At 53.8% G+C, this 14436-nt stretch overlaps 1 protein-coding gene across 1 annotated transcript in view; it reads left to right on the top strand.

The window, feature by feature from the left end:
• Window positions 1–14436, top strand: part of DMBT1 (deleted in malignant brain tumors 1) — a 62138-nt gene that overhangs the window by 46267 nt on the left and 1435 nt on the right. The window contains 9 exon segments of the mRNA XM_045291396.1: window positions 320–515; window positions 1209–1529; window positions 2398–2418; window positions 4081–4110; window positions 4388–4538; window positions 7261–7466; window positions 8061–8245; window positions 12903–13291; window positions 14136–14401. Coding sequence (XP_045147331.1) covers window positions 320–515; window positions 1209–1529; window positions 2398–2418; window positions 4081–4110; window positions 4388–4538; window positions 7261–7466; window positions 8061–8245; window positions 12903–13291; window positions 14136–14401 — 1765 coding nt within the window.

Below are 14436 nucleotides of genomic sequence, written 5' to 3'. Positions count from 1 at the left end.
CCCCACCTGAGAGATCCAGTGATTTCAGCTCTTCCCGGGGCTGGGCTTCCTCTGCTCTGGTCCCAGGAGCACGGCCTGACGTTGCTTTGATCCCTACCAGGACGCATCAGGCAATACTGGAAGTCTGTGGATTTGCTTGAAAGGAAGTGCCCGTGTGTGTGTGGGGGTGGGGTGGAATCCCTGGGGGTGTGGAATCCCTCAGGTTTAACAGCATCACACAGGAGCTCCAGCCCATCTAGAAAATATCGGAGCCGTGGGAATTTCAATATCAGCCGGCGGCTTCGGCTCCTTGGCCCCCATCTTTCTGTCCAGGTTGGAGATCCAGAGTAGCTGCAATTATGATTACGTGGAAGTTTTTGACGGGCTGCTCAACAGCAGTAACTTGCTGGGCAAGATCTGTAATGGAACCGGCCAAATATTCACATCTTCTTCGAACCGAATGACCGTTCGATTTCGAAGTGACGTCAGCTTTCAGAACACCGGCTTCTCTGCTTGGTATAACTCCTTTCCAAGTGGTAAGTGCCAACCAGACACGGCGCTCGGGGGCTCAGGTGGGGGTGGGGGTTCTTGCCTTTCCGAGGCAGTCTCCGTGGGGAATCACAGAAGACCCAGTGGCATCTTGTCCATTCTCTTATATCATAACTGCTGGCGGCAAGCTCCTGAGGGAGAAGGCCGTTAGCCAAGGCAGTGTGGCTCAGAGAATAGGGGATGCAGCCTGGCTTTGGGGTTGCCTAGTATAAGCTTTGGGGGACCCTGCATAAAAGGCTTCTAAGCCCCAGCACGGTCCATCCCGGCTTCACCATGGAGAGCATCGTCGTCTCTGTCTCAGGGCTTCGTTGCTGTTGGTTGCTATTGGTCAGCTCCGACACACGGCGATGCCGTGGACAACAGGGCAGTTTTGCTCCATCTTGCACCATCTTATCTGACAGACTGTTGGATCGGTCGGCTTTCCATTTTCTAATGTACTGGCACAGGGCAGCAGGCCTTTCCCCCACGTCTGCCCCTGCCTGGACACTGTGTGGATGCCGATCCACCCTGGGTGGCCCTACAGGCATTTGAAACACTGGCAGCGTGGCTTCCAGCATCCTGACAGCGTGCAGGAGAACTACCTGACTGCTGCTGCTGGGGATCGGGTCAGGGCTGTATTCGTTGGCCTTGCAGACTCCGTGTGGATGTGGCCGTGACGTCTTACGTCCTGTGTCTTTCAGATGCCAGGTTGAGACTGGTCAATTCCAGCTCCCCCAACAACAGCTGTTCTGGGCGTGTGGAGGTCTACCACAATGGACGCTGGGGAACGGTCTGTGACGATCAATGGGACCTCCAGGATGCCCAGGTGGTCTGCAGACAGCTGGGCTGTGGACGTGCGGTGTCAGCCCCAGGCAGGGCCCATTTTGGCCCCGGCTCTGGCCCCATCACCCTGGATGATGTGCGGTGCACAGGGGGGGAGTCTTCGCTCTGGCAGTGTCCAAACAGAGGGTGGTTCACCCATAACTGCGGTCACCAGGAAGACGCTGGTGTCATCTGCTCAGGTAGACCATGGCATGGCACACTTGACCTCCCACTTCCTATGAGATGAAAACATGGTGGTGGGTGCAGTCCAGGGCTGGGTGTGGGCCGGAGGTAGTCAGCATAGCCCTCTTGGTCCATTTTAGAAGGCTGTGCAGGGGCCACTTTATCTTTGGCCAGTTTCTGGGCTATGCCCATCAGTCTGGACACACACTGACCACTATGTGCCCTTACTCTCCCACCTTGCTTGATAACCTTTAGAGGTGGCTCTCCAAGCATCAGTGTCCTTCCGTGGAGATGTGATGACAGTATTTGCTTCCCACAGCAATTGAAAGGAGTAAGCGGGGGCTGCGTCTAACCCTTCAAGCAGTTCTGGGGAGATAGTTGTTAGGGGCTTCGCTGTGCCAATGTTGTTCACGGCCAGCGAGCTGCCTCAGCCTATGATGATTTACGTATCCCAGAGTGACGCATCACCTGGTCCTGTGCCATTTCCACAATCACTGGTGTGGCTGTGTCCAGTCGGACAATGGTCTGCTGTGATCCGGGGGTTTTCATTGGCTAGTGTTTGGGAGCAGATTGGGAAGGCCTTTCTTCCTCATCTGTTCTAGTCCGGAAATTCGCTCAAACCTGTCTGCCATGAGTGACCCCACAGGTACTTGAACTACCAAGTGACGGGACAACAAAAAGCCACCACGGTAGGCCGGACAGTCGTGCTGATGGCTCTGGAATAACGACAGGGCACAGGAGTGGGGGGGACCCAGTGAAGTCTCCTCTTGGTGGCCCGCGTGGCCAGGTTGTGAGTCACACGGGTGTGTCCCGCTGATCTTCAGGACACACTTGTTTTTGGCTACACTTCTGCGACAGAGACATTTTGCTTTTCTCCCTTTGCAGGGATCAGCGGAACCACGCCTGGTAAGTACCAAGATTTCCAACCCCCTTCGGGCGGCTCAGGGTGGGCAGCTCACTCTTGGAGAAACTGGCCAGCGTGGCCTCCCTGAGGGCAGGTGAGTCATCCTGCAGCCCTGTCCCAACCCGGGGGGAGAACCTGGGTCTCTCTTGGGCTCTGTTTCTTGAGCATCTCGGGGAACACTCACCTCTCTTCAGAAGCCTGGTCAGCAGGCTAGAGTTCAAGGAGGGGCTGCCGCTGGTGTAGGACCCTCCTACTCTCCAGGACAGCATGGCCTGGGCTGGGAAGGCCAACAGGGGCCTGCTTCAGGGCAGCACAGAACGACTCCTGTCGAGTTCCTGTCCTCCTCCATGGAGGATTTCCAGCACCCTCCTTCTCCTGACAGCCCTTACTCCACCCGCCTCCACTTCCCTCCCACTGTGGCTCCCACACGTGGCCCTCCTACCATCCAGAGTCACCTTTACGCAATATAAAGGTCATCCTGACTGCATCTGAGCCAGAGCTCCCAGCTGGTCCATTCAGGTTCGAGTCCCTGTTAAGGATTGGCCTTTCCATTCCAGCCAGAGAGACGACGAAGGGATCTAGTTTAACCAGGTCCTGAAGGGATTCTTCCAGATCCCCAGGTTTACATCTGAATTTTTTGCGCACACGAGAAACACCTGGAGTCCTTGCTTCAATCCAGATTGGGATTCAGCAAATCTGGGGTGGAAATGCAAATTCTCAGCAGAGAGGGAAATCAGCCCGAGCAGGTTGAGAGGCCTAGCCATAGCACAGGCCCCTCCCCGACCTCCAACAGAGCCCCATCTCTGCATCTCCTCACGGTTCCATCCACCTGGGCCAGGTACTCTCATGCCCGAGTTGCTCCCTTTGCACCCGCTTCTTCCTCCTCCTGGAATGTTTTTGCTACCTAGGCCCTTCTTGCTTACCTGCTCACTCCTCTGCACCCAGTCTGGGCCAGGAGCTAACCCTCAGGCTTCCCTCTTCCCTTTCCTCTTCCCTTTCCTCTTCCCTTTCCTCTTCCCTTTCCTCTTCCCTTTCCTCTTCCCTACTTCTCTTCAAGCCTCATCCCACTGCATGGGATGCATGGCCTCTGTCCAAGCTCTGATCTTCCCGGTAGGGAGGCATGGACCCAGTTGACCTCTGTCAATCCAGACGACCACAGCACCTGGCACAGAGCAAGAATGAGCTCAAACTTGTGTCAAATGGATGGAGAACAATGGATCGTGATTCCCAATAGACCTCCTTGTGCTATAAAAGACATACGTAACCTAATTTTTTGCCAATTCAAGATTTGTCATGAATATAATTTCATCACTTAAGACCAATCATCGCCAATATCCAGGTAGATTTTACTTTTGCAGAGCAGTTTTAGATTTGCCAAACTACTGAACAGGAAGAAGACAGACTCCACATGCATACGTCTTCCACCTACACAGGAAGTGGTGGTGCAGGGGGCTGCGAACCACCAGGTTGACAGTTTGACACCAACAGCCACTCAGAGGGAGGAAAGACAAGGCTTTCGACTCCTGTAAAGAGTCAGTCTTGGAAACCCAGAAGCAGTTCGACCCTGTCCTATAGGGCTACTCTGATTCGGCAGTGAGTTTGGGTCTGGAGTTTACAACAGGGCTCCCTCTTTGCTGACCAGTCTGTTTTATCTTTGCCAACAGCTCCTGTTCACAACACCACTGGCCCATCCAGTAAGTTCTGAGTCCCCTTGCCGGTGTGCAGAAGGAGAGCCCTGGAAATGCCCTCTCCCGCCCCCTCAGGGATGATGCTACCATGGAGGGAAAATAATGAGGATGGGGGGGTGCCCCACCCCATCCCTGCCCCACCTCCCTCACAAAAGACCCTTTAAGGTCTTGAACCAGGCACCCTTCATTTCTGCTGCTTTTATGTCTTAGAAACTGTTCAGAGAAAGCTTCCCCGAGGGCCTGTGCAGTTGGTCTCATGGGTGACTCCATTTTGTACCGACAGCAAATTATTCCTGTGGAGGCTTCCTTTCCCACCCGTCGGGGCAGTTTTCCAGCCCGTTCTATCCTGGGAACTATCCGAACAATGCCAGGTGTACGTGGGACATCGAAGTCCAGAACAACGACCGTGTGACCATCATCTTCAGAGACATCCAGTAAGTGTGCTGACTCAGGGCAGACGCATGGAGGTCACGTGGGCACTTAGAAAGGGAGTCGATGGCCCAGGGAACTTGCTGGGACACAGTTGCCTGGTTGGGATTTTCTATTTTGTGAACTTAGTATGGGGCAGCCCATGGGGATGGGATGGGGTGGGGGGGGACAAGTCCCAGCACCATCACTCATCTGTGGGGTCACAGGAAGTCACTGGATTTCTCTGTGCCTCAAAGGACCCCTGGTGGCATTTTGGGTGAGGCATTGGGCTCATGGCAATGTCACTGGTTCAAATCTATCAGCTGCTCCGTCAGGGAATGATATGACAGCCTGCTTCTTCTGTAAAGATTAAAACCAAAGACGCGGCTATTGAGTCCCTACTGCCACTGAATGGACTTTGACTCATAGGAACCCAATATAGGAGTCTGAGGCTATCCATCATTATGAGAGCAGACATCCTCTTCTTTCCCTCTCAGAGACGCTGGAGGATTTGAACCACTGACCTTGTTAGCAGCCCAAGGCCAACCTAGAGCACCAACAGAGCCCCTTGTCGACTCTACAGGGTAGACTAAAACTTCTCCGTGTGGTCCCCAAGACTGTCAGTCTCTCTGTGAGCAGATAGCCTCATCTTTCTCCCACGGAGGGGGTGGTTGAATGACTGACCTTGTAGTTAGCATCCCAACGCTTGACCAAGGTACCACTAGGGCTCTCCCATAAAGATGAGACCCTGATGGCGCAGTTCCACTCTGTCCTCTGGGGGCGCTGTGAGCCAGTGTGGACTCGATGGCTGTGGATGTGTGGCTTTCGTTTATTGACCTCACCACACTGGGTTACTGAGAGGGTCACGAGAGATAAAAATGTTATCCTGTGGGAGGGATTTTCTTAGGATTCAGACTTTGCAAATAATCCTATTAACAAGCACCGCAGTTCTGTTAACCCTTTCCCCACTTCCTCCTTTTGTCCGTCGAGAGATGCAGAAATCGCTGAGTTCAGGTTTCCTCCATCCGGAGACGCTGTTTCATGATCTGATGAAGCAGCGGGGATCGTTGCTCTAAGCTGTGGGACATGGCTGAAAGCACATTGAGAAGTGATTTATCCGGGTGTGTGTGGCCCTGGTGCCCACAGACAGGCACTAGGACGTGGCCACAGGGCAGCATGTGGTCATCTCATGCACAGCCTCTGCGGAGGAAATGGTTTCTCTCCAGGTGCAGTTGCAGGGCTCTGGGTATCTCTGCCTTGGACATGCTTGTGGGGTTTGGGGAAAGATGAACTGCTGGGCTCATCTCCTGGCTGTTACCATAATTTTGGATTGGGGGGTAGGGGATGGCCCTAACACCCTCTGGAGGGAGGCTGCCCCAGGTGGCTCTGGGAGCAGCATCCAAACAACAGCAAGCACAGAGGGAAGTGCAAACAGCCCCACCCAGGGGACCCTTTGAGGGGAGCACAAACAGTTCCTGTCTCAGCCGCTAACCAGAGAGCTGGAGAGTCCACCCATCCAGGAGCCCATCCGAAGCAAGGCCTGGTGATCTCCCGGTGAAACACCAGCTGCTGAAACCGGTGGAGCACAGTTCTACCGCGACACTCGGGGGATCGCCGTGAGCTGGGAGCAGCTGCACAGCAGCTGTTATTATTGTTATGATTTTATTCTTCCTACCACGCCATGCATCATTCCATTCGAGTCTTGCACTAGCTCTCTTGGTAGCGGCATAGATTGGCGTATGAGGTGTTTGTAAATAAGAAACGGGAGTCTTAGAGAGGTTCCGTGAATTGACTAATACACCTTCCACCAGTTAGGCCCATCCCTAGGAACTCATGAATATTCATTTTTTCCCTGTGGGAGCTGGGTCTTTTTGATTGAAGGCAGCCTGTGGCCCTTTCCCCTCAGGATGCCCCATATTTTTTGTGTGACACAAATAGTAGGTGCCTTTTACATTTACCAACCAAGGGCCGGTCTCTCTGTAGACGTGCTATGTTCATTTTCATTTTCCCTCTCGCCCTTTATGCACAGCGCCGTGTGAAACCATGGCCACGGCAAGGCTGACAGAAATGCCTCTCTGGGGAAGGGGGCGGTTGGCAAACCCCGGGAGAAGCTGTGTGGTGTTTTCATAAATGATGGTAAAGGACTGTCCATTTCATACGTGTCACCCACGAGGCAGGGGTGCAGGCCGTGGGCAGGGGCGCCTTCGCTCGGTTTGAGGACACGGTGGCTGCACACTGGGCGGTTAAACGGCAGGGCGGGCAGTTCAAAACCACCAGCTTTCCCACAGGACAAAGATGAGGCTTTCTACTCTCATCAACAGCTACCGTCTCTAACACCCAGAGGCGGTCCTGCTCTGACTTAGAGGGGGCTATGAGTTCGAATGGGCCCGATGGCAGTGAGTTTGTGGGGTTTGGAAATTATGTAGGTGGTGCCAATGGTCAAGTGCCTGGTACTAACTGAAAGGTTGGAGGTTCAAATCTTTTCAGAGATACCTTGGGAGAAAAAAGTTGGCGCCATGCTTCTGAAAGGTCAGAACCATTGAAAACCACGTGGGGCTGTAGCTCCAGTCTAACACCCATGGGGCCACCTAAGTCAGCATCCACTCAATGGCCGCAGGTTTGGTGTGTGAGGCATTATTCTCATCATTCATCAACCTGTCTGGGTTCTCTCTGATGCCCTCCTTGAGACTTGAGGCTCAGCATCCAACCGGAGCCGACATAAAGGTCACACGTGCTCTGTCCCCACAGGCTGGAAGGTGGCTGTAATTTCGATTACATCGAAGTCTTCGACGGCCCCTACCACAGTTCCCCTCTCATCGCGCGGGTGTGTGATGGCGGTGGGTCCTTCACGTCGTCATCGAACTTCATGTCTGTCCGCTTCGTCAGTGATGGCAGCATCACCAGGCGAGGCTTCCGGGCGGACTACTACTCCAGTCCTTCCAACGACAGCACCAGTAAGTCCCCCGGGTATCGCAGGTCCTGCTGTCAGGCCGGAAAGGAAGACACTCCAGGGACCTTGTCAGGTCTCAAGAGGGACAGTGGGTCTTGGAGTCTGTCAGCCTTGAAAGGCGGTCATGAACCAGAAGAGGCGGAGGGGAGGTGTCCTGGCCTCACCCCAGCCCAAGAGACAAAGCACAGATGTGAAAGGGTGTTCTCAGAAACTGGAAGTGTTTTACACACATGGCGCTGGTGCCTGAAGGTGCCCACTGCCGACTTGTCTCTCAGCCTCCTCCCACAATTCCACTCTCATGTTCCTTCACTTAACGGTGCCCTGGTCACTTGAAGAGACATTTCCCTCAGTGGCCGCCTGTCTCCATTTTCCCCTCAGAGAGAGCCTGCGTTCCCTCCTGGAGATGCCATAAGGATGGGCCTGACTTGAGCCATCCGGCACCTTGGGTTGTGGGGAGGTGTGGCCTGATGACTCACCCCGAGAGTAGGCCATGCTTGTCAGCCATCTTGACCTGCCCATCTTTCTATGGGACATGCGCCAGTCGGACTCATGGAGGCCCAAACCCTGACTGAGTGCACTGTCTGCCCCCGTCCCTCAGAGCTGCTGTGTCTGCCCAATCACATGCAAGCCAGCGTGAGCAGGAGCTACCTCCAGTCCCTGGGCTTTTCGCCTCAGAACATCTTCATCCCCAACTGGGCCGGGAACTACCGATGTCAACCCCGGATAACGGCCAGCGAGGTGGTGTTCACGATCCCCTACTCGGGCTGCGGCACCGTCAAACAGGTATGCCTTGGTCTTCCCAGACTCCTTCCTGTTAGAATGGGAAGCAAAGGGAAACCGAGGCAAAGTGGGGGTTTCCATGACTAGGCTCATTAGTGAACGACCCACCTGAGTGTTTAGATTGCAATGAGAGTAGAGAGCGCAGGGTGAGGGGAAATTGGAAGATGGAGTTGAGAGAAGAGCCAAAAGTCAGACAGGGGAGGACGAGAGAGAGGAGGGGGCAGGGAGACATGCGGACCCGCAAGAAGGTGAAGAAAGTCAGAGGGGTCATGAACAAAGGAATCCCGTGCTCATAGACGTCAGGGACAGAAATAAATGATTATGCCTGAAAGGAGCCTGCACGTCCCCCCGATTTGCTGTGGCACCAGCAGAACGGTGACGAGAGGGGGAAAGGGTTCCGCAAGGTGTCGCATTCAGCTCAGCGGAGACGGAGGACAGGTGAGAGACACTGGCTACAGCTGAGGACGCTAGTGTCCCTGCGGGACCCTTTGTTTCCGCCTTTTATTAACTTCTTCCCGCTGGACACGGGCGAGGAACAACCTAAAATTGTCCTCTCGCAGCACTGTCCACGAGTGCTTTCTGGGTTGGAATCCAGCCAGCTCCATGCAGGTCTGACTGGTGAAGACATGGACACTTTGCTGCCAGAAAAATTTTGAAAACAGTGAAACAAAACCTACCTGTGAAAACGAGAGGTTGTAGGAGAGGCATGGATTGACGTCGGATGGATTGACAAGGGCGTTTCAACGTCTCCGGCATGATCTGGAGCACTGAGCAAGTCTCCGGACACGTTTCCCATCTGTGATTATTTGCACCAGCACCCATGTCCCCACCGGCTTTTTCAAATGAGAACACTGTTTCCAGAGACGTCTAAGCAGAATACGGTCAAGGCATGTATGCAGTGTACAATGAGAAGCGTGGCACTGAGTGTAGACTCATCGATTATTACATTACCAACAGCAGATATATAAGGCATCTTTACATAGGAAACTACATACCGTGGAAGAAGTATATAGAACCAGACTTATTGATATCAACAAAACTTACATTGTCACATGACATAAAATCAGTTATCAGAGGCGGTGGGAAAAATAAGCCCAATAATTCTGATGAGCCACTTGAGAGCAGTGGCTTCGACAGGTTTAGAGATACCAAGGCTGTCATCTCGATTGTCTCCTGCAAGCAGCTGATGGGTTCCAATAACCTCCCGTTCAGCGAGTGGTTCGTCACATCCCCTGGCGCTTCCAATGAGTGGAAAGCTGTCCACCTGTCCTTGGGGCCACGACCTGGCTGTGGCCATGACAGATAGGAGGAGGAGGAGGAGGGTTTCTGACCTGGTCTGGAGGAAGGAAGCCCAGCAGACAGGGTTTCCTCAGGACTGTCCAGCCAAGAGGGAGCTGGGCAGTCCACCATGCATCTCAGCAGTAGACATTGCAGCTGCCGGGGCAGCAGAAGAGTGCACACCTATCTAACCTTCACGATTCTCATAAGGATGGAATGCCTCAAGGTCAGAGCCAATGCCGTCCTGACCGCTGCAGTCCCACACTGTCCCCAGCACAGCCATAGGATAGACAGTAGGATTATTAGCACTACTGCAGAGATGCCTTAGAATCAAAGCCTGGTGATCTGCTCCCCAAAGGTCCCAATCAGGAAAACCCTACGGAGCCCAGGTCTAGGTGGCAACCCCGGGGTCACCTTGAGTCAGAATCATCTGGTCAGCAACTGCTTTGCTTTGGTAATCATTCTCATGCCAGGCACAAAACCAAAGGAGCGAAAAGAGGGAAAGGAGGAGAGGAAGAGAGGAAAGAGAAAGGCGGGAGAGAAGCAAAAATAAATGCATAAAACCAAGAAGAGGGAGAGAGGGAAAGGCCCAGTTGCAGTGATCTTTCAGCATGAGTACCGAGGCGAACAAAAGGCCCAGGGCCATGGAGACATGCCTCCTGGAGGCAGGATTCAGAAGGAAGGCCGGGGAGCCCAGGGGTGTTCTCCACTCTGCCAGGGGGGTTATCTGGCCATGTTTGCTGGTGAGGCTGAAAGGTGATGCCACCCTCCACCTGAGAGGCTCCCAGTGGGACAGGTGGAGTCTCTGTCTATGGAAATGTCTGGAAGACCTTCCGATGTGTACTGAGCCGATTTCCTTCCAAGCCATTCAGATTTCTAATCATCCGTTTTAATCTAAAACGAGAACTGTTTCTGATGGCTCAACATACATAAACTCTGTGCCTTGCTGGCAGCGAGCTTAGATGTTAACTCTCCCCCGGGGACCAGAGCGTCACCGGGAGTCAGAGTGGACTCGATAGCAGTGAGTCTGGTGTGAAGTTGTTTTTTTTCCCTAGAACCCAGGGTGGATTGTATGACTATGTTCATGTTCACAAGCAGGTGAATTGAATGAGTGAGGGACAACGTGACACCACGAACAGGGCGTATTGCAATGACATATGAGCTCAATGATCATGTGAAAATTTCTGTTTAGGACATTTAAAGGCACCCATGTCATATCTCTGACTAAGTGAGGAGCACAGAGTCTGCGCGTGGTGCTTGCCCAGACCCGGGTCTTAAGTGTGGGCTCGGCCTCCCCCTGCAGGTCAGGCTGTCCCCTGTCCCAGGCCCTTGTCTGTATGGGTGGAAGACGGAAACTGGGATGGGACAGAGGAGGAAAGGGTCCAAGAGGTGGAAGAGCACTTCACGTTTCTTGTTAAGTTGCTTATTCTCAAATGTTTTGTCTGGAAGGGATATATTTAAAGTAGAGTTCCATAATCTCCAACAAGAGATGGAAGTCCCCTGGAATATTCCATTCTGGAAAATCACTAGATTTAAGTGGGACATGTTCTCACTTATGAAGGACATTTCTCTAACATCCAGAAGATCTGGGACAGAGTTTTGCTCTGAACAGGATACATCACAAACTTTGGGAAGCGTTACCTGGGTCGACATTGTAGGGCTTCTATTTCTGCTGCAAGGGGATCTGGAACCATTGTGAGTTAGGCGTTGGGTGGCCAACTCGAGGGCGATAGTTTGATCCACCAGCCACTTGTAGGACAGAGAGGTGACAGTCAACTTCTGTGAGGATGTACAGTCTGAGGAAGCGCGAATTGCATCGGGTTTGGGGTTCATTTAGGCCATTCTCCTGCTCTCTGTGAGAGCCCTGCTGTTATGAGTTGGGTTATGAGAGCCCTGTGGTTATGAGTTGGGTGGCCCACCACCAGGTCAGCAGTTTGATCACCAGCTGCTCCATGGGAAAAAGATGAGGCTTTATACTCCTGTCCACAGTCAGGCTTGCAGCTCACAGGGGCTGCCTACCCATCCTCTAGGGGCACTCTGGGTCTGCATCAGTTCGGCAGTGAGTTTGGGAGTTATCCATCGAGTTCCCATCAGCTAAGTTCCAGTACAGCTCGTGCGGCCCTGCTTCCTCATCTGTCCATCTGCAAGCTCTCCCATGTCCCCCATGGTCACTGAGCATCACCGCAACAGAGCAACACCTTGATAGACGGGTGCTTCTGGCATCTCTAAGACTGCACATAAGGTCAGGGGCTTCTACCACCACCACCATTGGGACCATGTGCTGTCCTTTTGTTGTTTGTTCTTGCAAAAGCACCGCAGTACTCTAGGACTCAGAACTAGGCCGGAGAAGTCCCTTCTCACCACACTGCTTCGGGGGCACCGCAAAGCCTCACTTGGTCTTCCCGCACCTGTAGGCCAGGTGATCCTCAAACAGGAACCTGCAGGGCCCTTTTTTGGAAACCTGGGTCCTCTTGGTCAGTTGGATGGGCTGCTGCCTGCCCCTCCTCCCTTCTGGCCCCTGGACCTTTGATTCAGCTCCCTTGACACACTTGGTGGTACTGTTGCTTCCAGACTCCTTGCCAAACTCTAGGAGAAGAGAGAGATTTCAATATCATCTTCTCACAAGACGCTCAGCAGCCACCAGGTGTAAGGTCTCATCTCCCCAAAGGGCACAGCCCATGGCATGAGAGAACAGTGTTCCTGACTGCGATCGTTCCGTGAAAGACAGCAGAAGATGACCCAGGGCACGGGGAGGGAAAGGGCAGGTAGAGTGGGACACCCCATCAGCACCACGGCCCCTCTGTGTCTGTGTGAGTCTCAGAGAAGGCCCTGCCCTGGAGATCCAGAGACGGGCAGCAGCTGTCACTCCCATTGTGGTCACCATGCCTGAAACGTCAGCCACCAAACTGCCCTAGCTCTCATCCAGCAAACAGCACTCAGTGAGCATGCCCCCACCAAGCACCAACTATGGGGCTGCCTCCCCTAGGGTCCCACAAGCGCCGTGGGGGTGAAGCAAGCAAGAAAGACTCAGAGCCTTGAAGTCAAACTCAGCCTAGTTAGAAGGCACAATAAGGGATTCAATGGATTTACCCATCTTGCCACCAGGAGGAGCACCTCCTTTGTGCCAACAACTGCCCTGCCCTGTGGTCTCCCTGGTGAGGGGAGGAAGAGGGACGTGGGAAAAAGGGGGTCTTGCTAGTTAAACTGGGCGCCCAGCGGGTAAGTAACGAGCCATGACAGTAGGCCTGCGCCATCTTTGTTTGGAGCTGGGAGGCGTTGGGGAGTGTTGTCGAGCCCTCCCTTTTGTCCCACCCCCACTTGCAGTTGGATTGCTTCCCAGGTGGCACTGGCCTGACTCTCCTGCCCTGCCTGCCTCTCCTAGGTAGACAAGGATACCATCGCCTACTCCAACTTCCTCAAAGCCACCATTTCGGGTGGGGTCATCAAAAGGAAGAAGGACCTGCACATCCACGTCAGCTGCAGGATGCTGCAGGACACCTGGGTGGACATCATGTACATTGCCAATGACACCATCGAGGTCAAGGAAATACAGTATGGCAATTTCGACGTGAACATCTCCTTTTATACATCCCCCTCGTTCTCCTATCCTGTGACCAGCTCCCCGTACTACGTGGACTTGAACCAGGAACTGTACGTTCAGGCTGAAATCGAGCACTCGGATGCCTCCTTGGCCTTGTTTGTAGACACCTGTGTGGCGTCACCGTATCCCAGTAACCTCACATCTCTGACTTACGACCTCGTCCGGAGAGGGTAAGGAGTGTCTTAGTGAGATGAACTTGGATCATTTTTCAGTGGCACAAACATCGGTAGACCAAAAGGTCTGAGGGTTCTGGTGAATCAGATGTTTCAGTAGCTCAGTCTCAGCCACGTCCTCTTCCCCGGCAAGGTGGAAGCTCTTTTGGGTTGTGTCCTGTGTTACTGGGGGTTGGTCTCTGCTGTGATCTCTGGTTAACAACTGGAGAAACCGGTGTCTGGAGCCTTGGAGGACTCTCCAGTGGTCCCCAGCAGAGTACCTGTCAAAGCACGATTCGATCCCACCGCACTGAAGCCCAAGCACGCCATAGCGTTGAGTGGACAGCTGTGTGTGGGGAGGTGAAGGCACCGGTCTTGGAGTTGGGCATACCGCGTTGGCAAGGCCAGCTCTGCTGCATGCTCGTGCCATGGACTCTGAGTCACATTTTGTCATCTGTCAAATGGGGGTGGTGATGCCCACCTCATAAGGTCGTTGGGAGGATTAAAGGGGATGAAGCAGCTGGCAGCTGGACACTGTGCCCAGCAGGTGGGCTCCCCAGAATGTCTAACCCAGAGTGGGGCGGGAGGTCATCTCGACCATCATCACCCTGAGCGCAGTCATTCGCAGGTCCACAGTTCTGGTCAAGCTCAGAAGGCATAGAGGTAGCGAGGCCCAGGCTGGCATCATTGGGACTCAGGCCAGGTTGCCCTCCATAGAACAAGAGTCAGGATGTCCATGTGACTAACAGCGGATGGGCTGTGCCTTCCTAGGGGAGACGAGCGGGCAGCACATGAGGCCTGGGCAGCGGGTGGGCTGGGCAGTCGTTGGTGCGAGCTGATGGCCGCCTCTCTCTTCTCCCAGGTGTGCCAAAGATGAAACCTATTACTCCTACTACTCGCCCTCCCCACACAAGGCCCGCTTCAGATTCAGGTCCTTCCACTTCGTGAACCGCTACCCCTCAGTGTACCTGCGGTGCCAGATGGTGGTGTGCAAGGCCTACGACCCCTCCTCCCGGTGCGCCAGGGGCTGTGTGGTGAGATCCAAGAGAGACCTGGGTGCCTACCAGGAGAAGGTGGATGTTATCCTGGGCCCCATCCAACTGCACACGCCACAGAAGCGGAGCCTGGGTAGGTGGTCACCCTCTGAGCCTAATCTCCATTGG

Source organism: Echinops telfairi, unplaced genomic scaffold (assembly GCF_000313985.2).
Source record: "Echinops telfairi isolate 266 unplaced genomic scaffold, ASM31398v2 ScPeMD7_70;HRSCAF=299, whole genome shotgun sequence".
Lineage (NCBI taxonomy): Eukaryota > Metazoa > Chordata > Mammalia > Afrosoricida > Tenrecidae > Echinops > Echinops telfairi.
This window is presented reverse-complemented; position numbering and strand designations above follow the sequence as displayed.